General features: G+C 39.3%; 1 protein-coding gene across 2 annotated transcripts; it reads left to right on the top strand.

Moving 5' to 3' along the window:
• The first annotated feature begins 23,307 nt into the window (after nt 1–23,307).
• Nucleotides 23,308–27,647, top strand: ube2g1b (ubiquitin-conjugating enzyme E2G 1b). 2 transcript variants are annotated; one of them, XM_080876375.1, is made up of 6 exons: nt 23,308–23,532; nt 23,912–24,014; nt 24,111–24,208; nt 26,078–26,256; nt 26,437–26,543; nt 26,792–27,647. In XM_080876375.1, exons 1-5 carry the CDS (start codon nt 23,490–23,492, stop codon nt 26,530–26,532), a joined length of 519 nt encoding a protein of 172 aa, XP_080732501.1. In that variant the 5' UTR covers nt 23,308–23,489; the 3' UTR covers nt 26,533–26,543; nt 26,792–27,647. The 2 variants fall into 2 exon arrangements, with proteins under 2 accessions (XP_080732501.1, XP_080732502.1); XM_080876376.1 differs by having other exon boundaries at nt 23,313–23,532; nt 26,433–26,543.
• The last annotated feature ends 176 nt before the right edge of the window (nt 27,648–27,823 follow it).

Below are 27,823 nucleotides of genomic sequence, written 5' to 3'. Positions count from 1 at the left end.
GAAGGAACGCAGCATGACTAAACATGAAGCAGAGACAGTTTAGAGCAGAGGTGTCAAACAAAAGGCCCGGGGGCCAGGATCAAGCCGGTGGAGGCTCAAATTCACCAGAATTGGACAGCTTTAGGTGAAGGAGCGCAAAGATTTTGAACTATTTTCATAAGTTTTACATGTTTTCCTGATGATAAAAACAACCAACCACTATTGTTTTTCATTCTACATCAAAGTAACAAATAAACAGTAAAATGAAAGGAAAGTTCCTGTTTTTCATCTGTTAATGGGTCAAAAACTTAATCTTTTGTAATTACAGGACACTCTGTTTATATTAAATGTTATAGTAAATTAACAAAAACTTAGATGTTTTATACTTACAGACAGCCTGTGCATTGAACAATTACAACTTTTTGTAATTTTACACATTTATCATGTAGTTTCAGTACTACTTAAGATCAAATTGGGCTGTTTGAGTTTGACATCCCTGTTTCAAAGAGTGCCATCAGCGTAGGACAGTGTTTCAACAAGGCTGGATTCAGCCTGCTTTGACTGATTGGAGCAGCAAAAATCAATGGAGGGGTCAGCAGAGAAAGAGAAAACAAAGATCTGCTCCATTCTCTTTACTCCTGCTCTCTGTGGTGACAAAATACATTACAAAGTAATCACATCATAGTGACCTATAGTTATTGGGCTTGAGCCAGCAAAATGAATAGGACTGACTCTGATGTGTCGCATCTCAATAGGGAATTTTGAGTTGCTTGAGTTGGCCCAGCGTCAGCTCCAGAGCAACTCTGCCCTCTATCTGACCAAAGCAGGCATGAGCTTATCCCTTCAGAAGTGTTGGTCATTGGTCAAAAAATTGAAATAATTGAAAATCTGCTTTTTTTAGTAACTGTTTTATTAAATTGCAAATATTCTAGTACATCATATTATTTATCATTCAGAATATTTCCTCACCCATATGTGTTTTTTAGTGTTGATCACTGATCCATCATTATCAATGTGCCCTTTTATTTGCATTTTCTAATTGTGTGACGCCCTCACTAATATAACCAGCTGCCCCAGTTGGCACAAAAAACTATATTGATTGATTGAACATCTGCTTTCATTGAATTTTCCCTGTAAAAAAACTCTAGATCTGGCTAAATCATCTGTTTTCACTTTATATTTTATATCAAAACACTTTGTGAAACATCTAAACCAAATACTTTGCTTTCTTGCTGTTTGTTTGCATGGTTGAATAGTGGTACAATTTACTGAAAAAGAGAAAAAATTAAGTTTCTAAACACATCAGGTGTTGTTCAGTTTTCCACACCTAATAGTTAGATACAAGACTACAGTCAGCAATCAAAAATCATTCAGAAAAATCTAATAACAGGGGAAATGTGGATGGGTTTTTTTCCAGACTGATGTCTAATAAACAGACAGGCCTGAGGCAGCCTAAGAGCAAGTATAGATGCAGTGCAATGAGTTTATGTGTGTCGCTTACCGCTTTCATACTCAGTTGTCAGTTGTAATCATTCAAATAGCTGTGCACTTACATTACATATTTTTTTCTTTGCTTGCAGAATAGCAGTTTCAAATGAAACTCAAACAGATGCCAAAGCTCCAAGAAGCAATGTGTTTATTACACTTGAGCTGAGGCAACAGTCTGAATCTATGGCTCTGAATTCCACTTGTCAATTCACCATTGCAGCTATATTATTTGTAAGTGCCCAAGATGGAGCGGAAGACTGAATTCGAGACATGAAAAAGACATAACATTACAACGGAGCAAAGAAAAGAAATGTAAATGAAATTGTGTATTCACTTTGACCCCATAACATCTCTTTCAAAGGCTGTATTATTACTCAGTAAACGAAACCACTGAATATGACTGCCAAATGTAGGCATATGAATATAAACGCAGAACAATCAATATCATTACCTTTTGTCATTTTCTGTTTTGCTTCTCTTCCCGCTGTCTTTGGTCTCAGTTGGGGAGGATTGCGTTTGAGTCTTTCAAAGAGAATCACCTGCCGTCATACCTTCGGGCATCAAAAGACTTTCAGAAAAGCTCTTTAAAAAACCTCTAATAAGACATCATGAATTATGCTCCAAGATAGCAGAAACAACAGAGCTGCTTTTCTGACATGAAGAATTGGTGCCAGGCAGAAACTGGTAAACATACAACAATAACAAAAATGTATAACTATATCCCACGCTTTAACGATCTTTATAACAGACAGTAGTTTTTGCTTTTAGCAGTGTGATCAGCATGAATGGAAATGTAAGTTGGTCTTTCTGTCGTTAGCTTTCTGTGAAAATTCCCCAAACTCTTCAGTGGTTAAATACCATGTCTTTGGCAATAATGGGAATTTTTCCTATAGTTACACAAGGGGGTCTGCATACCTTAGATCCTTAACCTTCCTTTTCTGTTGGCATACTTGTTACCATTTTCCAAGTTCTTGTAAAAATTCAGTGATAGACAACATTACCAGTTGTTCATCATGAACTACAGAGGGCAAAGGTAGGTCAGGAGAAAAGTTATTTGGATTAGAGTACACAAGCCTTTCACACAGAGAAATGGAAAGATAGTAATCAGTGGGTTTTTTCCTTCACAATCCTTGTAGTAAGACTTCCAACTTAACAACACAAACTCTTTCATCTGGAACATGTCCTTGCCTGAGATAGATGACTTCTGTCAAAAAGAGCCAACCCCCATCTGAACTATGGCCAAGACCCCACCTGATTTACATGAACGTGCAGAACAACACCATAAACACCCCACATCCACTTAATCCCTTCATGGATGTGTTGAGCCCCTCCCTGACCGGCTTCTGACAGCCTTCGTGTCTTAGCTGGGCTGGAGCCACCGAATCCATCATCTTTCTCCAACTCTGCCGGTGCAGCCGTCTGATCAATGATACCACTAATAATAACTGCCACGCTGTCACCTCACCTCTCATCATCCCAACTGGCACAGCCGGGGGCAGCTCTCTGCAGATTGCCTCTGCAGATTAGGACTCCATTAGTGAAGCTATTTACCCACCTTTCCTCCCCTCAGGCTCCCCTTCACTTTGTTTGCCCACTAAAAGACCCCATAGAGGGCAAAATAACTTTTTTTTTTCCAAAATGAGAAATAATACTGTTTCATGAATATTGCTCCAAAGGTATCTGATAAATCTAGAGTTCAGAGTTCCTGTTCGGCTTACCACTATAGGCAGGTTCTTCATAAAGTTTCAACTTCAAGGCTTATGGTAAGAAACTGCATCCAGCTTTTCTCTCTGTGAGCCCCATTCATCATTTTGCCAGTACACACCTCCATGGCATCACCCACGCAGTCAGCGAAAGGTTAACTTGGCACACAGCCACTCCTCTTCTCTTCTCTTTATATAGCATTCAGCATGTAGAACCACACTTGGCTTTGCAGGACTGAAAAAAGTGCATTATATATGAACATAGAGGCTGAAATCTCTGGTTTGCCCCTTCATGCAGCGTCACTGGCACGACATTCTGTAAATCACTGGCCCTGACATCCCAGCCCATTACAGCAGTCACTTAAACCAATCATTAGAGAAAGAAGAGCCATTGCATCTCTGCCCTTCTCTTCCATTATCACTTCTATATTAATCATCTGCAAAGAGAAGGACAAAGAGAACAAAGGTTCCAATTTACCCCCCCCCCCCCCCCCCCCCCAAAAAAAAAAAAAAAAACAACAATATGCAAAACTTTGTCTGCATGACTAAGTTGATTCAAACGAATGTGAAGTCAAAGCAATGGTCAGAATATAAAATGCTGTAAAATATGAAACCTTAGTATATAACCTGAACAGTATATAACTTCTGGAAATGATGAACACTGGCGCTTGTAATTATGCACAATGAGTCTTGCAAATCCAATATTCACCCAATATGATTTGTGGAAGACCAGCTCCTATTACACAATAGAAAAATAGGTATTTAAGCAGATACAAATGATCTATTCTGATAATGTGACTGCTCTGCCTCTCGGATTTCCCAAAAGACGGTGAAAGTGTTTTGAAATTTCAATGCCAATCTGCCCTTACTAGGAGAGAGAAATTACTATAGTGAATCTCTCCTCTGCCAGTCCATTATCGGACCAGCTTCTCTCCAGGTAATTTCACTGGCAAGCGAGTGTACTCCTGATAGACAGAATGGAAAAGAAAAATGTCATATTTCCCCCCACCACTCTTTAATTCATGAGTCCTCTGCCTTATCAGACCACTGGAGTCCTGACCTGTTTTACTTTCTGCAGGTGTCCATTATGTGTGTGGGTGTTCTTCTCCCAGAAGACTTCAGTTTTTTTCCCTTTCCTTAACACTGTGCAGGCCGAGGTTCCCCCGCTTCCCCCAAGGGACTGATAACACCTCACACATACTGAGTCAAGGGGATGGGATGGGATAAGTCTCTCAGAATTCAGAAATGGTTTTCCCTAAATTTGATTAGCGTTTCATAGTGCTCAATTTTCTTGCCCTGCACCAAGGGCAAGCCGTGGGATTATGCAGTCTGCTACGCACATGCGAGGCACACATAAAAGTAGTGTTGGCCAAAAATACTTTGCATTTATTTCAAAGTGCTTAGGGTGGCAGTGGCTTAGTGCTAGTGACAATGAGTCATAGAAGGGGTATCAGGATGGTAGCTGGCTCTGCTTTGTCATAATTTGGATTTGTCTTTTGAAGTTTTGGCAGCCTCTGGGGGGCAGTCCATCTTCTCAACCTGGGACCAGGAGAGAACTTACCAGGAGCTCTTAGTTATACAGGCACAACTGCTCCATAACAGAGGAGAACGTGAGATTGAGGTGGATAAGAGCTTTGTTTGGGGTGATAGAGACACTCTCTCACCTGATGGTTAGATTTTTACTACGATTTATAATTTTCCATTTTGAATTGGTATGATGCATGGTTTGGTTATGTATGGTTTTTAACACGTTTGACTCTTTTATGTTTGTTTGGTTGTTTTTTTTTAATTCTTGATGTTAAAAAAGCATTCCCTGATTACCAACCTTTGTGTCATCTATTCTTGAGCAAAACCAGAATTTTTCTCTGTTTTTGGCCATAACCCCAATCCACAGAGGACGCCATCGCCCACGTCCTGCACACCACCCTCAGCCACGTGGACAAAAAACAGGGTAACTATGTGAGAATGCTGTTTGTTGATTACAGTTCAGCGTTTAACACAATAGTGCCCAGCAGACAAAGCTGAGGGATCTGGGACTCAACAGCTGTCTGTGTGCTTGGGTGTTGGACTTCTTCACTGGCAGAACTCAGGTGGTGAGGGTGGGTAGATGCGTCTCTAACAGCATCACCGTCAACACAGGAGCACCACAGGGAAGTGTCCTCTCGCCACTGCTCTACTCCCTCTACACTTCAGACTGTGTGGCCACCCACGGGATAGTGTTCGTTAACAGTCTGAATGGACCAGGGGAAGAAGTTGTTTGTGAGTCTGGAGGTTTGGGACCTGACTGACCTGAGGCGCTGACCAGAGGGCAACAAGTCAAAAAGGTGGTGCACCTGTGATGGGCATGGTTTTGCTGAAACAGGAGGATCTGGCGATGGCCTCCAGGTTCTCTGCTCTGCTCTTTTCTGGGACTACCCCGAGGGGGTAAAAGAAGAAGTGGCAAGGGATTGGATCATTTGGGCTGCTTTGGCTATAACAACTAGCCACAACATTAAATCCGCCATTTTTGGCAGCTGATCTTTGGAACCTGTGAGTTGTGGGGCCATTGTGAAATCTGATTTTTCAACCAAGTTTTCTTCAACCAAGGCTGAACTGGGTGCATTGTAATGTTTAAAGAGAATATTACTACTCTAATATCGGACACAGTGTGAACAATGTGTGCTGCATGTCAAGGCAACCCAAGCTTTCCACACATCATTGTAAACTGCTGTCTTTATGATCCTATTCTGGATTGCTAGAGTTGAATAATTACATCAGAATATACTAACCACTTTCATTTCTGAGATTTCAGAATTCTTCAACATTGCTAAAAAGAATCGAGTGCTGCAAAAAAAACAACAACAAAAAAACCCCCCACGATAATCAGGTAAACCAAAGTCATCTATAAAAGTAATAATGACAAGGAGTAACTTACTGTTAATCATACATACACATCTTGCTGCCATGATGTGTATAGGCGCTTCCTATGTCCCAGGTAATGTCTCCAATCAGCCCAATGACACAAAGCAGCTTTATGTTAATGACTATTCACGTAAAGATAATATTGCTGCCTATGACGGAGTATGAATAAAAACAGAGGTTAATTGCACTGTGATTGAATCGAATCAAGTGAAAGCAGAGCAGTTAAAACATAATTAAGAAGGGGATCTGGTTGTAGATGGGCTTTCAGTTAAACCCATAAGTCATGAAATTGATTAGGGAAGATGAGCAAAGATACCGGATGCCCAGCATGGATGTCAGGGAATGATAGATCACAAGTCAGGCTGATCACTCTGCATCATTACGGTATGCACTTCTGCTATCAAAAGATGTCAGCTGGAAATGCTGTCATAACTTTTGACCTATTGGTAAATTGATGTTGATGTCAATTTGAGTCAGTAGTGAAGAGGGAACCATTTCATCAGTTTTAATATAAAGGTAGAGATATACAGTAAAATCTATGTTATTCATATTGACAGAAACACAAAGTTGGATTATGGTAGCCGGGGAGTTTGGATATCTAACCATTATGGATAGCTGCTTGTGTGCAATCTGGCAAGAGTGAGGTATTACCTGAGGACAGACTTCCATCAATCATATCAAGCAGAACAATATATAAAACTAGGGAGGCACAGCTAAGAACACAGCACCCATTTGTCTTGTCCTTCATTATGGTCTTTCTCAATTTGCATTGATTGGCTACAGAAAATGAATGTTGGCAGTGAGAGAGAAGACTGAGCAAAACAGTGAAAAAAAAGAGGAACTGTGTGCAAAGAAGAGATGGGGAGGGAGACAAAGACATAGTGTCAAGATTAGAAGGGTAGAAAAACTCAAGCCAACAGTAATAAAGAAAAAGAAAGGTGAAAAAATAGATAGCAACAGCATGTCAGGATGAGGAAAAACAACAAAATAACTCAGGGCTTTAGTGTGAAAGTAGAAAAAACATGCAGCCCGATTGTGATGCAGGTTAATCACAGGCTTGGCCCTTGTCCAGCTGCTCCTGGTCACGGAGAGGTCAAGTAGGCCACATCCATCAGCAAAGGAAGGCAGGATAGACTCTTAAGTGGCCTGGTTCCTCCCCTTCCAGCCACTACAGAGTGATGACGGCCTTGTCTGAGATAAAGGGCGATCCGTTGGCCTGATTTGTAGCCAGTAGAACAATTTCAATACCCATCTTTGGCTTGATAGATGAGGTCCCTGTTTGATAAAGGGCCAATTTGCCATTGGGCCAATAGGGATGAAATTGCAGCAGTCGCCTTTATTTTGTCCTCTCCTCAATCCATAGCAAAAACAAGGATGAAGGGAAAGAACCACATAATGCAAAACAGATACTCTAAAAATTAATCTTCATGGAATATTGCTCTGTTTGCTTGTGATTAAGTCTGAGGTTTGCTTTGATCACAAGCGTATCATGTTACTTTAAACAGCAACAGTCAGATTTTATTACATGAATGGCAGAAAAGACAATAAAAACATCTTTAAGGGGCTAGGCTGCTCAGCGGTATACATGGAATATTAAATGTCTCAATCAATAGGCCTGGTTCAGCTGTAGTAAAATAAGATAGCACCAAAGGATCTGCTTCAGCCTCCTGTCAATCTTCCCTCTAGACTTAAGCTTACACTGGATAACTGTTAAGTAGGGAGATGTGTCAAACTTTGGTTGCCAATCAGAAATCTACAGAATTGATGTCAGCTAGAGGGTATGCCTGTCATTACTACTGAAGTACCTGGATCGAGTTCTCTGGATTCCAAATTACACTAAAGCAGCAGCATACTGATTGAAATCTCTGGAGATATCCATGATCCAGAGGCTGTATATGCATCTTTTCAATTTGAAGGAGTCAAGCACCCAAAATTGCCAGAAGCCTTTGGGAGCACAGTCTTCTGTGTTAACTCCCAGAACATATCTGTAGTAATTAGGACTATATATTCTTTAACTAGCAAAATTGAGGACAAGGAAGTGTGGTAGGACACTTTAATGTCATTCCTCATCTAAGTATGCTGTGCACACTATGAGATCAGAAAAAAAGACCCAAAAATTGTGCTATGAAGAGTCTCTAAAGTTTTTTTTCTGTTTTTATTCAGTCCATGTCACATACCGGGGCATGTGATGCAAAATAAATACGCTCTTGGTGTGGGTGACAGGGCTCGTGTGGAAATGCTGAATATTCAAGAAAAAAAACAACAGTAACAAAAAGAGTTTATGATTGCCAGGAGCTGGCTTCAGGACACTGAGGACTTGTACGTTTGCACATTCTGAATGCTGTTAGTTTGGTCTTTGGAAAAGAGAAACTGATTATTTAGCCAGTTCTTCCTTTTATGTCAGCGATTTCCAACAATTCCAGTCGGTAACCTGAGCAGTGTGGGAATGGACTCAGGTAATTCATAGTACCATAAGTTGAGTGACAAAAATTGGATGGACTAGTTAACCATCTGAAACGCTGTTCACATCTACTTATTTTATTCTTATTTTATTCTACGGTACCGTACAAAGGTAGTAGTCTATTCCTCATGCCTGGCTGGAATTTTTGTTTGTTTTTTTGTTTGTTGAGCCACTTAACGTTGATCTGTTGAATCATTCAAGTGTAAAAAAAAAACTTTAGACACTTTTTGTTACTACTACATCATCTGCTCCCATTTCTTTATCTGAATCTACAAAAGATGCCAAAGATAACATAGTTTGACAAACACGGCATTTTTGCACCAACAAGGTGATTCTTAAAGACCTATTATCAAAAAACTCAGCATATCTTAGCAGGGTGTGCAGTGTGTCCTCTAAAAACATATCAAAACCAGACACGTGGAGGACAAAAGAAAAGTGAGAGGCCTCAAAAACACTATCTAGCAAAAGAAAAGTATCTGAACCCTACGTGATTAAGAAAGAGGAAAACATCAAGCAATGAGCTGAGACAAGACCTAAGAGATGCAGTTCTTCAGTTGATCCATCTGCTGTTTGCCAATGCCTCATTAGAAATGGTCTCAATGAAAGAGTGGCTGACAAGTAGCCATAGTTAAGGAAAAGGAAACAGGGACAAAAGGCTGAGGTATAACAAATTACACAAATTGAAAATCAGTGGCAACAGGTTTATGGAGAGTGTTTGTTTTAAATTCTCTTCATGTATATGGAGGAGGACAGGAAGTCTAAAACTGCTTGAAGAAGAAAATTTGCTTGAAAGAGTTCAGGCTGTGCTGGAGACGAAAGATGGTCACGCTTAATATTGACTTTCAAACTTGTTACAAATGTACAACTTCTGTTTTACCTGAAATACTTTATTTCCATGTGTGTTATTATAGATTTCAATAGATCACTGCATCTATTACCAGTTGGCTACCAAAATAGTTTGCTATTTATCCATTTATCTGAAGAATTTTGAAATGCTATTATTGCTATAAGTTCAGTATACATTGGACAGAAAGCATCAAGTATATTATCCATCTTTGAGAAACGTCCATAGATGAATGAAACACTATAGTGATACCATGACGATAGTGTGTTTGCCATTTGTGAGATGTGCCAAAAGAGAGGAGAAGTGACATGATCTTCTGTAAGATGTGATATAAAAATATGTGATTTTTGACAATTTTTTACAATCCTCGAGAATACTTTAAATTCAGACATATTGATGCAATATGTTAAATGCAATTACACTAACCATTGTTCTGATTGCACCACCTGCCTTCATTAAAGTCATGTTGTGGAGTAATACATCAAAACTCAGCTTCTCAGACAGAGATTATTAGTAATCTTGTTTCTGCCTCCTGAGTCTCGTTATGCTTGAGAATTTCCTCCATGTGCACTCTGAAACATCGATGGTAAATGAATTTTAAAGAATTGGTCATTCAGCCTATTTTTTACAGACACACGGCGAATGACACGGAAAACCATTCAATATATTAAAATGCTTTCAAAACATCAACCGAAAACCAACGTCTACAAAAAAAAGAAAAAACAAAAGTGTGAGAATATCTCCCCTATTAACACTGGTCTAATTTAAAACACTTGAAGAAGAAGAAATAGGAAAAGAGAAATCTTCCATTTAAAATCAATGGTACTTATGCACCCTAAATCAAGGGCTTTCTTCCTCAACTAGACATAATACGGCATAATCATACTTTTTCCCAAAAGTAGATTAATATTTCAAAGTGTAACGCTCTTTCAGTGGGATATTAAACTAATTTTAAACCCGGCTGCTGCCCAAGCCATTTGCGTGCATGAATGATCTCCGTTAGATGTTGCATTATCCGAGCCAATTTTGTTTTCATCCTGTAATCGTGTTAATCAATTCAGCTTTCTCCTGTGTCATAGCTCGTTGCGTATTCGTGTAAGTAAATAAATAGGAACACTGATGAACATTGAACACATGCAGCCTTTCATTCACGGTCACCAGCTGAGAGGACAATCAGGACAGCAGCTATTCCTGGTCACATGCCTGAGGGGGCCCTCTGTCTATTACTTTGCTAGACAATGCTCAGTGATAGAGCAGTTGGCTTTTATAAGCACAAAGCAGTGAGTATTGCCCTGGTTTTCGACAGTAAGTATTTACAATGTCAGTTCTAAAGGTCCTGTACTGAATGTCAGGCAGCAATAAAAAACGCATTAGAAGTCTGTTTTGCATAACAGCTGAAATCTGTCTGCTGTCTGGGGCGTATGAGGTGTTATCGTGTGTATTTGCATTTAATATATAATTTATCTTAGATTTAAAAGTCAAGCACTTTTACAGAGCTGAAGTGCTGTATTTATTTGCAAGTCTTTTTTCACAAGAAATCTTTTAAGTAAGAAAGGCGTTTGTTTTTCTTTGACTTCTTGTATTTGTTTTTTATCTCAGCAGAGCAAGAATTCAGGTTGGATCTCTCTTTTTTTTGGTGACTCATTATACACATTTTTGTAAAGCACCCCTAATACGAAAACCTCAGTGTGATGTGTCGCCTATACAGTGACAAAATTAGATTTATTTACCAGCCATTTATTAATCATTTTGACTGGCTCACTAATTTCCGGGCAGAACGGGTAGACTCCGAGGATGTTTGTGAGGGATGAGTGCATTTAAATCAAAGCAGGATGTAATCAGCCATGCAGGGTTTTGCGCTGTCCCCGGGGGGATTTAATACTCCATTATTTAAAGCAAGGCCCCATCATTGTGAAAATAAAACAAAAAACTGGCAAAGGTTGCACCGAGCTGTCAAACATCAGACTAACAAAAAACACCTGATTTGTAATTTGACAACATATCAGATTAGTGTTTTTAACTGGAATATTTAATCTTTTGTGATGACTTTTATGCTGGAACATTTCTCCATGAATAAAATTTGAACCTCACACTTTTATCACAAAAACTATTTGTTTGCTGTAACCTTTCATTTTCTTTTTCCTCAAAGCGCACTTTTTTTTCTCGCACATTCTGAATGATGTCTTAAAGGCTTAGGCACAAAACATATCCATACTCTTTCCAAATTAACACCCTATGCTCAAATCTACAACTGTGCTGCTGTTGTGACTGGAGTTGCCCTATATTGTTAATCTGGTGGGAATCAGCCTGAGCTATCTGAAAATGCCAGTTTTCCAATTACTTCTGTGTTTATTTATCCATCCATCAATTTTCTTAACTGATTATCCTGTTCAGGGCTGGAACCTATTCCAGCTTTCGCAGGGTGAAAGGCAGGTTGCACCCTGGACAGGTTGCCAGTCTATCAGAGGGGGACAGATAACCATTCACACCAATTTAGGATCACCGCCATTAACCAAAGATACATTTCTTTAGACTGTGTGAGGAAGCCAGAGTACCTGCAAAGAACCAATGCAGGCACATGCAGGGAGTACATTGTAACGTGCGGTGGAGATGAAGCCAGCCGCGGAGGTGTGCAGGTGGATAGCGAATGAGCAACAGCTTCTGACTTTCCAAAAAGTACTCATTTATTTACAATATCAAAAATAAGTGCTACCTCTACCACACATTACTGAAGAGCACACTAGTCCGCGTACACACGGGAGCATCCATTACAGGAGGAGTGCGAAGAAGAACAAAAAGGGGGTGACACCAGTCGTGAGACAGGAGGCGCCGCCATGTGGTGATACACTGCATTACGATAGCAACTGTTACAACATGCAGGATGGGACTGAATGGCACTGTTAACCAATCTGCCATCCCATTTTTTAAAACCTTTTTTTAAAATCCTAATTTAATTTTGCATTCTATTTACCGATTTACTACTGTTATGTATATACTACATGTATCCATTTATTCATGTATTATGTCATGGAGACATTTATTTACCCAAACTAATTTATTTCTACTTTTTCTTTTTACATTCCTTTCTGCTTTATAATGGAAATGAGGGGGCTGTCACTGCAAGTGCACCTATTGATGATCAATGGAGGGGGCCCATTTTAACCATAGAACTAATAAAGACTGAGATCCATTTAGTTTTATTTAATGACTTTTGTTATTATTTTCTTTCAGTTTGCTCCACTGTATCTCATCGTCAACTGAAGATGAAATCCTTTATGTTGTACAAATTGAAATTTGTACAGCATAAAGGAAAATCTATTCTGGGATGGCAAGATTTACACTGTAGCTCACCAAAAGAGCGGGAGGAGTCCAAAGTTCTTATCTATAACATTTAGAGGAATCACTGGTGGTTGCAGCAGACTTTTCTCTAGTGTGTTTGTCCAGCAAAATTGTACAGAAAGTTGCACACTAAGCAACCTCTCTCTTGATGGAAAATACCAGACAAATAGATATGCTGTCAAATCATTTAAATCACGTAAGTTTCAACCTGTGTAGTCTTAAACTTGTAAATCTAAGGAAGTAAATCCTTCCCGTGTAAAATTTGGTTCACACTGCCATCTACTGAAAGGTGACATCAACCCTTGCCACATGTGGACCTTTTCAGAATAGGAAAGCTTTTTTAATTGAATATGAATCTTGCACACCAAAACGATAAAGTATTATGCATGTTGTTAGAAATGTTATTTTAAAGTCACTTTTGTGGCAGTTGCATACAAACTGTCCCTGATAGGGGCTTGTAAGCTATGCAACTGACATTTTATCATACAGTAAATGTATAATTTCACTAACAGGGAAATCAAATTCTCCTATTAACCACTTTAGAATCTACAAATAGCAAATAAGCCAATGTGATTTGATGCTCCTGGAAAGATGGTACTATTTAAAAAAAGAATGAAAAGAAAATAATGTTTACTTAATCCAGCAGAAAGTGGCTCTCGCTGACTGATGGCTGCTGGGGCTGTGTGTGGGTTGTGATAAAGAAACTAGCCTGTGCAACAATTCCTTGTATCAGTCTCATGAGAATGAAGGTTGTTAGCCAAACTGCAGTGTGTCATTCAAAAAAGTAATTAAGAATGACTTGTAAGTTTTAAATGCCATATAAACTACCACTGCTTTAAATTAAACTTTAATGCTTTGTTCTGGATGAATAAAACTCCTGTTGCGTTATACTACACATTGTTGTTACAAGCAAACAAACCAGCATGTAGTGAATGATTGTCTATTATGCAGATAATAATGTAAATGAGATGAGTGCTTAAAACTGTATCTCTCTACAGTGCTGACATATTCAATCCATATTCTCTTTTTGTAGCTTCCTGTGGTGCTGAAACATTCAACAAAGATAGCAGTTGGTTCTATAATGCCCTTCCCCAGTGTCTTCTCCATAGTAATGAAATATTATCGCCACCAATCAGTGATTATAAATACAAAAATTCTTTAACTAATAACCACAGGCATAGACTAGTGCTGCATTGCAAAACTCACACAATGATTAAAATGTGAAAAGATTGTTAGAATAGAGAGAACTTGATCAGGATTATATGCAGGTGTACAAAAAGTTCAAGGATTCATAAAATGACCTCGCTTCAAAATCAAACAATCACCGAAGGGTAATCAGAAAAAGTAAGAGCGTGTCAGCGGCACTTGTGCTAAAGCAATTTTATACATGAAAATGTGTTTCATTGCCTCTGTAATTATGCCATTATCAGCATTAAAGTATTGCTAATGTTTCAATTAAATATGTATTCTGAGTGGAGATCATTGGCTCATTACACCTTGATGAATACAACAAGAGTTAAAATGGGATTTGGCAGGGTGGGGAACCATAAGATCCGGTGCAGCAGTGCAGTTTGAGCAAAAGAATCACTCAGAAATAAGTCACATAATATCTTGTACTGTGAGTTCTAGTAAAGATTTTTTTTATATTTTGGTTCTCATCAGACTTGTGCTGCTACTCACATATTCATTGCTCTAATTCAACAAGATGTGAGCAGATGTTTTATGAGCCATATGGCTGATTTCCAACCCTTAGACACTATAAAGCTAATATAAAGGTGAAATCCAATGAGTGAATTGAATCAGCATCAAACTGCCTAGAATAGTATTTTCATATAACATACAACAGAATAGTTATAAGCGTACTTAATTTTATTTTGCAAGATTTAAAAAAAAAAACATAACTCATCAATCATGTGTAGATCCTGTATTTGATTTAAAAGCTTTTAATTTGACTATTACAGTGGGGCAAGAAAGTATTTAGTCAGCCACCGATTGTGCAAGTTCCCCCACCTAAAATGATGACAGAGGTCAGTAATTTGCACCAGAGGTACACTTCAACTGTGAGAGACAGAATGTGAAAAAAAAAATCCATGAATCCACATGGTAGGATTTGTAAAGAATTTATTTGTAAATTAGGGTGGAAAATAAGTATTTGGTCACCTCAAACAAGGAAAATCTCTGGCTCTCACAGACCTGTAACGTCTTCTGTACGAAGCTTTTCTGTCCCCCACTCGTTACCTGTATGAATGGCACCTGTTTGAACTCATCATCTGTATAAAAGACACCTGTCCACAGCCTCAAACAGTCAGACTCCAAACTCCGCCATGGCCAAGACCAAAGAGCTTTCGAAGGACACCAGGAAAAGTATTGTAGACCTGCACCAGACTGGGAAGAGTGAATCTACAACAGGCAAGCAGCTTGGTGTGAAAAAATCAACTGTGGGAGCAATCATCAGAAAATGGAAGACATACAAGACCACTGATAATCTCCCTCGATCTGGGGCTCCACGCAAGATCTCATCCCGTGGGGTCAAAATGATCATGAGAACGATGAGCAAAGATCCCAGAACCACACGGGGGGACCTGGTGAATGACCTGCAGAGAGCTGGGACCAAAGTAACAAAGGTCACCATCAGTAACACACTACAACGGCAGGGAATCAAATCCCGCAGTGCCAGACGTGTTCCGCTGCTGAAGCCAGTGCATGTCCAGGCCCGTCTGAAGTTTGCCAGAGAGCACATGGATGATACAGCAGAGGATTGGGAGAATGTCATGTGGTCAGATGAAACCAAAGTAGAACTTTTTGGTATAAACTCAACTCGTCGTGTTTGGAGGAAGAAGAATACTGAGTTGCATCCCAAGAACACCATACCTACTGTGAAGCATGGGGGTGGAAACATCATGCTATGGGGCTGTTTTTCTGCCAAGGGGACAGGACGACTGATCCGTGTTAAGGACTGAATGAACGGGGCCATGTATCGTGAGATTTTGAGCCAAAACCTCCTTCCATCAGTGAGAACTTTGAAGATGAAACGAGGCTGGGTCTTCCAACATGACAATGATCCAAAACACACCGCCCGGGCAACAAAGGAGTACAAGCATTTGAAAGTCCTGGAGTGGCCTAGCCAGTCTCCAGACCTCAACCCCATAGAAAATCTGTGGCGGGAGTTGAAAGTCCGTGTTGCTCGGCGACAGCCCCAAAACATCACTGCTCTCGAGAAGATCTGCATGTCTCCTCTTTCTCACGCTTCTCCATCTCTGAGCGATGCACATTTCACTTTCTCTCTATGGGAAATGGCTACCGCGACTGTACATTTACAAAATTTTACAAAAACTGCATTTTCTAAAAAGGTTATTCCATTCACGCTCACTCCTCTTCTGCAGCGCTAGCTAGACGCTGAGTAGCACAACCAAAACTTTATTTGCCTCTGAATTATGAAAGCATCGCAGGAAAGGGAAGGAAAAAAAGAGATGCGTTGAAGGTGTAAGCGAGTGGTAGGATGCAATTATTTTCTTATTAGTGAGCAAGTGCAAATATCTTCATGCCATCGCTGGAAGTAATGCCAGGCCGCAGCACATAAAAAATTAAATAATTTGACAGTAATATGCATTAACCTGCCTATCAGATTTAATTGCTCATTAACTGAAGGTGCTGGAACGGTGTTTCAGATTGTTCCGGTGCTGAATACAACTAATGTCTCCCTTTTTTAAGCTTTTATTGACAGGATAGTAGAGCGAGTAGACAGGAAGGCAGAGAGATAGCATTGGTGGGAATGACATTCAGAAAAGGGTCCGGTGAAGATTCAAACCCAGCCCCTCCCTCCAGTAGTCTTTGGCAAATGGGTCACCTGCTAAACCCAGGAGCTATAGAAGGACCCCAACTAATATTTCTTGAATTAGTGCTGATTAATCAGCTTTTTATTGTGGCTTTATTTAACTTATTAGAGCTATTGAAACAAATCTGTTCTTATCGGTTAAAACAGTTGAGCCAGTAAGTGAGAATCTTCATCCTGAGCCCATAACTTGCGCCTATCACTTTCAGAGGGAGGGTCAAGGGGTCAGATTTATTTTCTTTCAGTGCCTGAAGGTACATTGCAAACTTCTTGGCAAAAATGTGTGTTGTGCATTGATAAAAACAAATATATGGAGGCAAGTGTATAATTGCAGAGCTTTCACCTGGTTTCCTAAATAATAAGGTGTATGAAGTTTAATCTACCCATAGGCACAGGCACTGCTTGTTCGAGGCAGTGAATCATTGTGAACCTTTAACAGCAATCTGAATCGCATGAGAGTAAGTAATCCCACTAGCTCTGCAGTGCAATACTAGGAACAACCTTTTCACTAATTGCTTCAGCAACAGCATGGCGACTTTCCATCACAGTATTCTGCAGTTTCATAAAGGTCAAAGATATTCTTCATGCTTTATCTAGCCCTTTTCCCCCAAAACTGTAAATGGTTCCATGACCACAATCATAACTGAATTAAGAAAAGTTATACTAACTTGTAATTGCATTCTTTGTATATATATACATATGTATTTAAAAAAAGCAGTCTGCTGAACCAGTGCATTTCAAATTGTTTCAACAAATAGTGAAATAATGGAACTGACACCATGTTTAGTAGTAATTGCTGCTACCGTTACACTGGCACAAACAAGTTTAGTAACAAGCAATTTCATACATACATATGCTCATTGATCATTTAAAGCACCTCAAAAACAACAGTGCACATGGTTTAACTCAAAGTTAAGACTTCTGATCTATTCAGGCCAAAACGCTGTGTGAAACTGTGCACAACAATTGGCGTCTACTTTAGCTTTGATAATACTGTCAGGAATCACATTGCCATCTGTGTTGAGAAGCACATGAAGTAGCAAGTGTTGGACTGTTTTCTTAAAGAGGAGTGCCTAAGGCTCAAACTTGTGCTTGCCTTTCAACATTCAAAGATACAATGTTACCTACTGAGTTCAGAGGGCGATACACTACGAGGAAAAAAGAAAACTCTTTAAAGATGTTTAGAGCGCCTTTGCCATGCAAGGTAAAGAGATCACACAAACAGCCAAAGCCTGAGACCATAAAGACAAAGTTGTTTGTGTGATGTGTCTAACACCACCAGATAGGAGTGTACCTGACTGAAATGCTTAAAACCACTTCTAAGGAAAAAACAGCTTTTATTGTTAAGAGGTGCTCCGATAAGATCTAATAAACCAGACAAGCACAAACACAAGTAATTAAAATCATTTCTCTGAGGTACTCATAACCTGCCACTTCATCGTTTTCCTCATCAGAACATGCTGACATTTCAGTGAAACACAGTGAGTATGGTATATCTGATTTCCAGGCTTCAGCCAGCCACAGCTGAATTACAAGGAGTGGGCACTTTTCAACCATTGTCACAGAGGTCTAAGTAAATTATCAAGTAAGAGGTATAGGTCAGCAGCTAGTTTGCCTTCTCAGTGCAAACTCCACTGTGATTTTGAGACAACTCTAATCAGTGCAACAAATTACATTCTAATAACCACTGCCCTAGACTCGGTCTTTTCTCCCAGTGCAGTCTTTCACAGATGCAGATGTATGCAGCATTTTTACCATCATCATCCTATATCATAGTCTAATGATATGGCATTTAATAGTACCATAACGATAATCAAACCAGCATATATACAGTAAGTACAGCTTCTGTTTAATACCATGGTTATTTTTAGTGTGCTGAGTTAATATCACACTTCCCAAGAGCTCCATTACATTCACTTATAAAATGGATGTTGCAACATTGCCCCTCCTGGACCCATTGTTTGTGCATTTGTCTTTATTTACTGTTTCACTGTAAAAGATAAATGTGTCTGAAATTGATTGCTTTAATCTGCATTTTGCTTACAGCACCATCTAATGTTGCAAAATGTAAAAGCTTTGGATCTTTTCACACAGTCAGAGGCAAATAACAGTTGATACCCAACCAGGCCAAAACCATCAAAGTATTGCATCATTCTTCAAAGGAAGCATAGCTTACATTTACATTCCAGGCACTGTTAAATGGAGAGGGAGTATTTTATGATGCTGACACCAGCACATGCAAATTGTATTTAAGTTAAATAAATAATAAATTGCAAATTATGTTGGGTTAAGACTACAACAGCCATCCATCCATCCATCCATTCTGTTTCGCTTATCCTTGACAGGGTCGCAGGGGGACTGGAGCCTATTCCAGCTACGATAGGGCGAGAGGCGGGATACACCCTGGACAGATCGCCAGTCTGTAGCAGGGCAAACACAGAGAGGCACAACCACTCGCACTGACATAAGACTGCAACATTTTTTTAACTCTTGTGTTGATTTGGCACACTATACATTGATTCCTGCACAATACTGCTCTCTTTTGGACAAAAAGAAACAAGAATTATAAGCAAACAATGGCATGAGTGGTATTGGCTGCCTTGTGCTAAGCCTAAAAAACTAACACCTCCCTGTCGCTGGGCCAGGGGCCGGGGGCGCCCTTAGTCAGGGCTGATTGCCTCTTCCGCTCGCGGGGGGGTAGGCGGACTCACCTGAGCGGCATTCGCAATCATGTCTCGCTGGCTTAAAGGGTGAACTAGGTCCTGCAGTGTTCTTGTTGGTTGACTGGGAGCTGCAAAGTTGCAGCTGATTGTGAAAACAGCAACCGTAATAATAACGTATGCGGAAAAGCATGAAAATCGGGTTGGGTCTGCCGTGGAGGTATTAAACAGACCAAAATGGAAACATTTGGCTATAATGAAGACCATTACATCGGTCAAAAACTAATGTAGCATATGAGCACGACCACCTCGACTGTTTACCAACTGTGTGCTTAGTTTTCCACAGGACTGCATAAAGTCCTGTAAAAATTTCTTTTTCACATGACTCAAAATCCTCTACTGTTCACTGACTCCTGACCAGAACCAAATCCCACTTCATTCCTCACTCTGACTAATGCAATTGAGGTCTAAGTTTTTGGCTTTCTGGTATAGACAGTAACAGTCTGAACCCAGCTGTAGTGTGTTTAGGGTTACCACATTGCACATTTGCACAGTTATGATTCTATACTAATCAGCAAATAGCTAAGCAGCTGCAGGATGAGACTGTGGATGTAAAACATGAACTGAGCAACCAGTTAGTTACTGCAAACTTGACTTCATTGCTTTGGATGAACCAACACAGAGAAAGATGCACACATCCAATTTAGACCCTGCCTTACCTATTTTAAATGTTGGACATTTAGATGTGTTTTTGTTTTCTGCAGTTTCCTGCAATGTGGGAGTTATGGAAAGCAGCATAGGAAAATGACAGTTCTTCTTCTTGTTGTTTTTTTAGTCAGGATGACAGCAGCATCTGTGAGCATGCAAAAAAAATTCACCCTTAAGACCAACTGAAGTAGAAACTCCTCCTGATACATATTTGATTAAAAAAACTGTCTTTTCTCTGCATTTATAATGGGTGCCTGTGGGCCAAAACCAAACAAGTCTGTAAAGGACCACCTGGGGTGACTAGAGTGCTGGTTCAGGCAGCATGAAATTTTCTGGAGAAGTCACAAGTTTTAGAGGAGCCGAACAAACATGTGAAAAGAAAACAAGGGAGATTAAGGGAGATCTTAAAAAAGTGAGGATGTCAGTTAGGGTGCTAATTAGTTAAAGTCCATGACATTTAATGTGCTTATGTTTCTGTCACTAGGCAGGGAATCTAATGATATCTTTTTAGATAAACACAGATTTCACACATTCTTCTAGGGAGGAATGACTCATGTGATAATGCAGATGGTTAGAGCAATAGAGTCAACTATAAAAAAAAATTTTGCATTGCATTACAGTGTCATAGGCTCAAAAACATCAGCGGGGAAAGCATGTAATAAATATTAGGGAGAGTAGGTGAACTGGAATCTAAACATGTATTTTATTGCACAAAATGATTAGATCAATAAATTACTACACCAGAATGGCCTTAGGGGTGGAGACTAGCAATGCAGTGTGAAATATCAACGGATAGCATGCAGTTTTTCAATTTCAAACCAAGAAAGGTGGCCACATACTAACATGCATACAGACCTAATGAATCAGCTTATCCAAGTCAGGGACCAGAGGTGGGGAGCCTATCCCAGCTGTCATGGGACAAGAGGATGGATAAACCCTGGACACGTCGCCACTCAATCAGGTCTAGCAAGGAGAGACAGACAAGCATTCACACTCATGTTCACACCTACAGCTAGTTTCCATCCATCTATTTTCTTATCAAATTCAGGGTCGCAAGGAGGCTGGAGCCTATCCCAGCTGTCACTTGGGAACAAGGCAGGGTACACCGTGGACATGTCGCCAGTCCATCACAGAGCAAAAATAGATAGGCAGACAACCACACCTATTGCCACTTTAAAACCACCAGTTACCCTATTGTGCAGTCTTTGGACTTCAGGGAACCAGTGCAAACTCCACACAAAAAGGTTTCCAGTCAATTCAAACTTCTGACCTTCTTATTGTGCAAAGCCCTTCACCACTGTGCTGCCAGCATCTCTAATGTGTAAGATAATGAAGACAATATTAAATGATGGCAAGCTAAAGATACATGCCCTGAGTAACAACATTGGAGCCTTAAATAAATCTTTAAGAAGAGAGGAAAAATAATAGCCAAGACGGTGAAAAGGCAAAATATGTGGAGGCTGTAAAATGACTGAAAGAGAATTAAGCATTTCACCTTCACAGTATAACACATGGATATCTATTTCTTAGAGAAGGCTGCTACAACCACAGATGATGTTTTAAGCCCATGCATTGACAGCATGATAAAGGGATCATTTTTGGTCAAGCCTGGAGTCATTTTAGAGGTTTTTTGAAGATCTGTATTGGGTGTTTTTGGAATGTAATGGTATTTTTAGAGATCAAAGCACATGTAGGCGTGGAATGCTATGAAGATGTTGCTGTAGCAAGTAAAGAAGCAAAATGAGATCAGTGTATTTGAAATCTGACTTAAAGGGATTTAAAAGCGGTCAATCATAGAGGAAAGTAACAAAGAGACAGTAGAGGGAGTGGGAGGAGAGAATGGACATATATGCTAGATAAGAGTTGATGATGGTAACCAGCACTATTATATCCCACTATATGAGTTTAGTTCAGGTTAAAAGGCCTGAATAGAGCAAAGTTTTTATATAGGCCATTTCTGCGAATTCAGTCATCCAACACAGAAATATAAAGGCTTTAAAGTCTTCAAAGTACCATAGAAAAAACAGTCTTCTTATTAATGGCCTTTATGTAGTAAGTATAAACACTATGTAATGAAAGCTTTCCAACTATTGCTAACCCTGACTAATATTTCTGTGTGTTGATTTCCACTTTTTTATATCACAGAACAGTTGTAATTCAGTATTCTGTGTCAACATTTGCCTACATTTGAGTGGTTGAATTTACTGTGAACAATTGTATCCAGAGTAAGTCTGACAAGACAAACAAGGGATTTTTACTTGCTCTCCATATATCACAAATCCATGCTAATTTTTTTCTTGTTGAGCATTAAGATTTTTATTTAAAAAATTTCATATCAAAATAAGGCTGAGAATATTTTTTATTGTATGAATATATTATTTAGAATATAAATTTCTAAAGTTCTTTGTGTCAATATATTTAGTGCTAAGTTGTCAACTTTGCCCATACTGTTGTGTAGTGTCTGTAAAAGTGTATAGTGAGTGATGCAACAGCAAACAGGACTTTATCATACTTACCTGTACTTAATAATGTCTTAAATCTCAAGCAGGTATGAGGATAAATTATCTAACAGGTTTGTGGGTTGCTTTTATGCATACTGTATATCTCTTAACAGTAAAGGTTATACATCAGAGGGTTTATATATATATAGCCGTGGCAATCGTGGCTCAAGAGTTGGGAGTTCGCCTTGTAATTTGAAGGTTGCCGGTTCGAGCCCCGGCTTGGACAGTCTCGGTTGTTGTGTCCTTGGGCGAGACACTTCACCCGTTGCCTACTGGTAGTGATCAGAGGGCCCGGTGGCGCCAGTGTCCGGCAGCCTCGCCTCCGTCAGCGCGCCCCAGGGTGGCTGTGGCTACAATGTAGCTTGCCATCACCAGTGTGTGAATGTGTGCGTGGATGACTGGATATGTGAAGCGCTTTGGGGTCCTACAGGCCATTTATAGGGCCTTATGTTTTTATTTTGCTGTACTAATGTAAGGTGACCTTGACGATCTTTAAGGCGCCTATAATTAAAATGTATTATTATTATCATTATTATTATGTTATTATTATACATTAATATGCATAAAGGAGAAACAAAGTGTTTTAGTCAGTTATATGTTTGTTAGGGAGATTTTTAATATCTGTAGTCTTAATGTTTCCCTGGTTAATTTGAGGTAAAATGATAGTTTTTTTTAAGCTAGCAGATAACAGAGGTTTGTTTTGTTTTTTTGGTTTTTTTTTAATGCACGGCATTTGGCTGTTTAACTGTCATTACATGTGCACATGATTTAATTTACGTTACATTTTTTCTAAAACCCAGTTGTATTTTTATTCGATTTAATTAAATATTTTAGCACAGTTTTAGCTTAGTTTTACCCTGACATTTGTGGTATGCTACGTACATGGGGAGGAAGATTTGCCTGAGAGATCTGACTCAGGGTAAAAATGGCTCACTACTTCCTCAGACCACTTTTTTTATAAGTCACTGACGGCGCTGTCTGAGAGAGAAGAAACGTGGACGGTGTAGTTTAAATCGTTTCCACAGCTTTAGTTTGTGTTAGTTACTTCTTACTCGAAAACATACATTTGTAAAATGACGGGACAGTCTTCGTTGTTATTGCGTAAACAATTATCAGGTAAGTTAGCTAACTGTTGCTGCTAAGTCTGTGGACACTAGCATTTCACTTTGTTTTATTGTCAGTCACAAGTGAGAAGCAGACGTGTTTCGTTTGGTTGTTGTTTAGTAGTAGCAGTGTTTGTCATATGTGACCTGTGTGTTTTATATATAAAAGCTTGAAAATGTAGTTGTAATGCACGTGTCGCGCGTAGATAGCGTGTCACACAGCTGTTAGCGGACATATGACTAAGGCTAGCTGCTATTGCTCAACAGCTACTATTTAAAAGTCAGTACACCCCCATTCATTACATGTGCTTACTCTCTCCATGTCTACTTGATGTTATTCGAAACACACAGTGTGGTGAGTTTAAACACGTTTGATCACTTTGAATCTGCAGAACTGATCAAGAACCCAGTGGACGGCTTTTCTGCCGGGCTCGTGGACGATGATAACATCTATCAATGGGAAGTGGTCGTTATTGGACCTCAAGACACATTATAGTGAGTGATTCTTGTTTATTGATCTTAACTAATGGATTTATATCCATCTGAAGCTAAAGCTGGTCTTGTTAACACCATCCTCTTTCTCATTTTCAGTGAAGGAGGTTTCTTCAAAGCTATCTTAACATTTCCTCGCGACTATCCTTTGAAGCCTCCTAAGATGAAGTTCGCCACTGAAATCTGGCATCCAAATGGTAAGAGCAAGCATCTCAGAACCTCTTCCTCTTTATGTATTCTACATCAAAGGATAGAAAATTAGCATTTTTCTTTTTGGGGGGGGGCTGTCTTAAATTGTGGTTATGATTATGCAAACATTACTTCTAATCACAGCCAATGGCTTAGATGGTAATTTATATTATTAAAAAATACAAGAATTATGAGTTTTAAAAATATATAAGCCTTAGCTTAACACTCGGGTATGTACAGTAGTGCTGTGCAATACTGCAGATTTTGGTATTGATCAGATATGAAGCAAATACAGGGCCAGCATTGCCGATACCACTACCTTTACCCTATAAATGCAGCTTATATACCGGAGAGCAGCGTGTGTGATTTACAAGATTAATCATCATCATTTTGCAATTTCTGAACACATTTTAATGACCACTAAATCACAGTGAAAACACCTGATGTGGCTGTCCAACACTGGACTGGAAGACCTACATAAAAAAAAAAGATGTTTACTTTGCTCCCAAAACACAGATGGGAAAGTAGCAACTGTTTGCTTCTGTGACATGCCAGCATGCCCTGAGCAAAGCAAGAGGCAAACTGTGTATTATAACTACTTGTAGTAATCATTTAGCTTTAGGTGTTTTTAGTTGTTTGCATTCCCAGCATTAAATCAGACTCGATCTCAGTGGGTGTTGGTCTCCGCCAAGGCTTTTATTTGTCACAGACTCGTTTTATGGGGAGAATTTCTAGACACAGCTAATTGACGGAGGATATCGGGTCTTTTGTCTCAGCTTCTTGCAGATGATATGGTTTTGTTGGCTACATTGAGAAATGACTTTCAGGTTACACCCGAGTGGTTTGCAGTCGAGATGAGAATCAGCACCTCTAGGTCTGAGGCCACGGTTCACAGCTGGAAGAGAGTGCCCACTCTGGGTAGGGGACAAGTTGCTGCACCAAGTCGAGGAGTTCAAGTATATCTGGGTTTTGTTCTCAAGAGAGAGGAGTTGGGAAAGTGACAGGCAGATTGGTGCAGTCTTGGCAGCAGTGTGGGTGCTGTACTGGTTCGTTGTGGTGAGGAGACTAGTGTAAAAGTGAGTCTGTCTGTTTACCGACTGATCTATGTCCTTACTCTCACCTGTGGTCACAAGCTCTGAGTAGTGACTGAAAGAATAAGATCACAAGTGCAAGTGATGGAAATGAGTTTTCTCCGAATGGTGTCATCTTTCAGCCTTAGAAATGGAGTGAGGGCCTCAGAGTAGAGCTGCTATTCTCTTCCAGGATGTCTCCTTTGCCCGTTCTAGGTGACATGTTTTGGGTCCCAGGGCTGATTCAATACACGCTAGACAGATTATGTCTCTCAGCTGGCTGATTGGTTTCATCATATATACATAACACAATTAATATTTAGTTGAAATGATTGAAATTGAGTGATACCAGAGTGAAGGAATGGTAAATCTGCTTTTTAAGTAATAATGTGGATTGTACTTGGGACAAAAACTAATTATATTTATAATTAAATTACTCAAATTTTCATTTTATAAAATAAATAAATTGTGAATCTGGAAAAAATTCTTTAAATGACATTAAATACATAACCAATAACACTTTAAGAAGAAACATGTTTTGCTTTTATTATCATTATTTTGCTATTATGATTGCTTCTTCAGTTGGTAGTCTGTGTATGTTAACTATATCAGTAGGGTGAGGATCAATAGATCCATCAATCGTGTACTTTTAAGTGGTATGACATGAGCCACTTTTACCACAAGTGGTATGGAATAAGCCTATACCACACCACTTGTGGTAAAAGTCCCTTAATGAGCTTTTACCTTTTATTTTATATCTGCAGCACTGTAACAGTCTGTTTATTTTCCTGTTTTCTTTTATGCCAGTGGCAAAAAATGGCGAAGTTTGCATTTCCATTCTGCACGAACCTGGTGAGGACAAGTACGGCTACGAGAAGCCTGAGGAGCGCTGGCTACCGATCCATACAGTGGAGACCATCATGATCAGTGTCATCTCCATGCTGGCAGATCCCAATGTAGATTCTCCTGCCAATGTGGATGCAGCTGTAAGTGCTCATGTTCTCCGCTAGCTTCAGACAACGTGTAAGCTCTAAGAGAAATGAAGTAAACGTGTTACAGGCATCTCTGATTTGTGCAGCTTGTGTGGCCAAGATGTAGAAACAAGAAGTGATGGAGGGAGTAAATGACACTGTATACAATCACTGTCTATTATACCCGGCAGAAAGAGTGGAGAGAAGATCCTACAGGAATTTTTAAGAAAAAGGTGGCGCGTTGTGTACGGAAAAGCCAAGACACTGCTTTTGACTAAGGCGTCAGTCTGATCATCAGTTCTGTAAGTACAATCACCCAGATTTAACCTCTTCACATCTGCTAGGCTGCCTTTGAGCAAGTTTGGCATTAGCTGCATTTTAAGTAATGACAAGAAGAAGCTTTATTGTTCATGCATTACAAATTTATTTATTTTTTTTGTTAGTTTGTTTGATTTTTAGAGCCCTCTGAATTCATAGCCTTCTACCATAGTGATTTACTTCCTTATGAAACTAGAACAGAAACTGAAATGTTTATTTTTTTCTTGGGTAGGAGCTGGATGTGGATTGCCCGTTGAGGGAGATGGCTGGCAGATCTTTGCAACTTTTTGCCAGTGAAGAAACTTCTTCATGAATATTGCTGAACAGCAGTAACATCAATGCTGCAGTTTTATATCATTACCACTTTATCAGCATTTCACTAGCAGGACATGTGCAGCCTTTTTGTGTGGCTTGCATACTTATGGAATTTGACAGTACACTGCTCCTATTTTGTTTTTTTGTTTTTTTCCCCCAAAGTAAATGTATTAACATAATATTTAGGATGATTTCCATAATTTAAGTAGTGTAATGTTAAATTCTGTGTATGGGGAAAAAAATCATCAGATTTTGGAGAAGGCACCAGGATAAATGCACCTTCTCTAAAGCTTGTTTATATTAATCTATTTATTTGTAGTGAAGCTGTTGCGTGTCGACTGCTCGAGTTATTTTTTTTTCCTTCAATTTGCAACACTGAGCCACTCATTTCACTATATATGCAGTTTTTCATTAATCGCAGTCATTGATCAGATGGAAATCTAGAAACACATCTTCCTCTTTCTCAGGTACTTCTTCTTTCCTTTGTTGGTGAACTTGAACACTGCCTTAACTTCAGCAAGGACTGCATTTAAGAGCCTTTTTTTTTTTTTTTAACTCAAGGAAAAAAGGTGTCTCATACAAACCAAAGAGAAACCGTGATTTTAATTATTATTATTTTTTTAAATTAACAGACTTTCTTCCTATCCTTGTGATTGCATATGTAGAGTAAATGTATTCTCTCATTCCTATGGAAGAGGTCACAGGTCAGCAGTTATTTTAATACCTCTTACAGAAGTTTATATGTAACAGCTTTTTTTTTTTTATGGTTACAATAGCATGGATATGTCAAATGAAATATAGTTGTATTGATATAAGTGTGAATAAAGTCGTGCAGATACTGTTCTTTCTGTAGAAACCTTTTCTTCCCTCCGCTGTACACCAACACATCCTTAAACAGACCTCAAGTCACTGAAGTTTTCCTTCACACCTAGTGGCACATTTGGTTAAA

The sequence above is a fragment of the Rhamphochromis sp. 'chilingali' genome, assembly GCF_963969265.1.
Source record: "Rhamphochromis sp. 'chilingali' genome assembly, chromosome: 2".
Classification (NCBI taxonomy): domain Eukaryota; kingdom Metazoa; phylum Chordata; class Actinopteri; order Cichliformes; family Cichlidae; genus Rhamphochromis; species Rhamphochromis sp. 'chilingali'.
The sequence above is the reverse complement of the archived record's forward strand: the minus strand, read 5'-3'. Positions and strand labels throughout refer to the sequence as shown.

Excerpts from the sequence above, each read along its gene's own strand:
- ube2g1b (XM_080876375.1), top strand. The coding sequence starts at position 23,490 with ATGACGGGACAGTCTTCGTTGTTATTGCGTAAACAATTATCAG. Across the intron at positions 23,533-23,911 it reads ATTGCGTAAACAATTATCAG|AACTGATCAAGAACCCAGTG; the intron begins GTAAGTTAGCTA and ends TTGAATCTGCAG. Across the intron at positions 24,209-26,077 it reads TGAAATCTGGCATCCAAATG|TGGCAAAAAATGGCGAAGTT; the intron begins GTAAGAGCAAGC and ends CTTTTATGCCAG.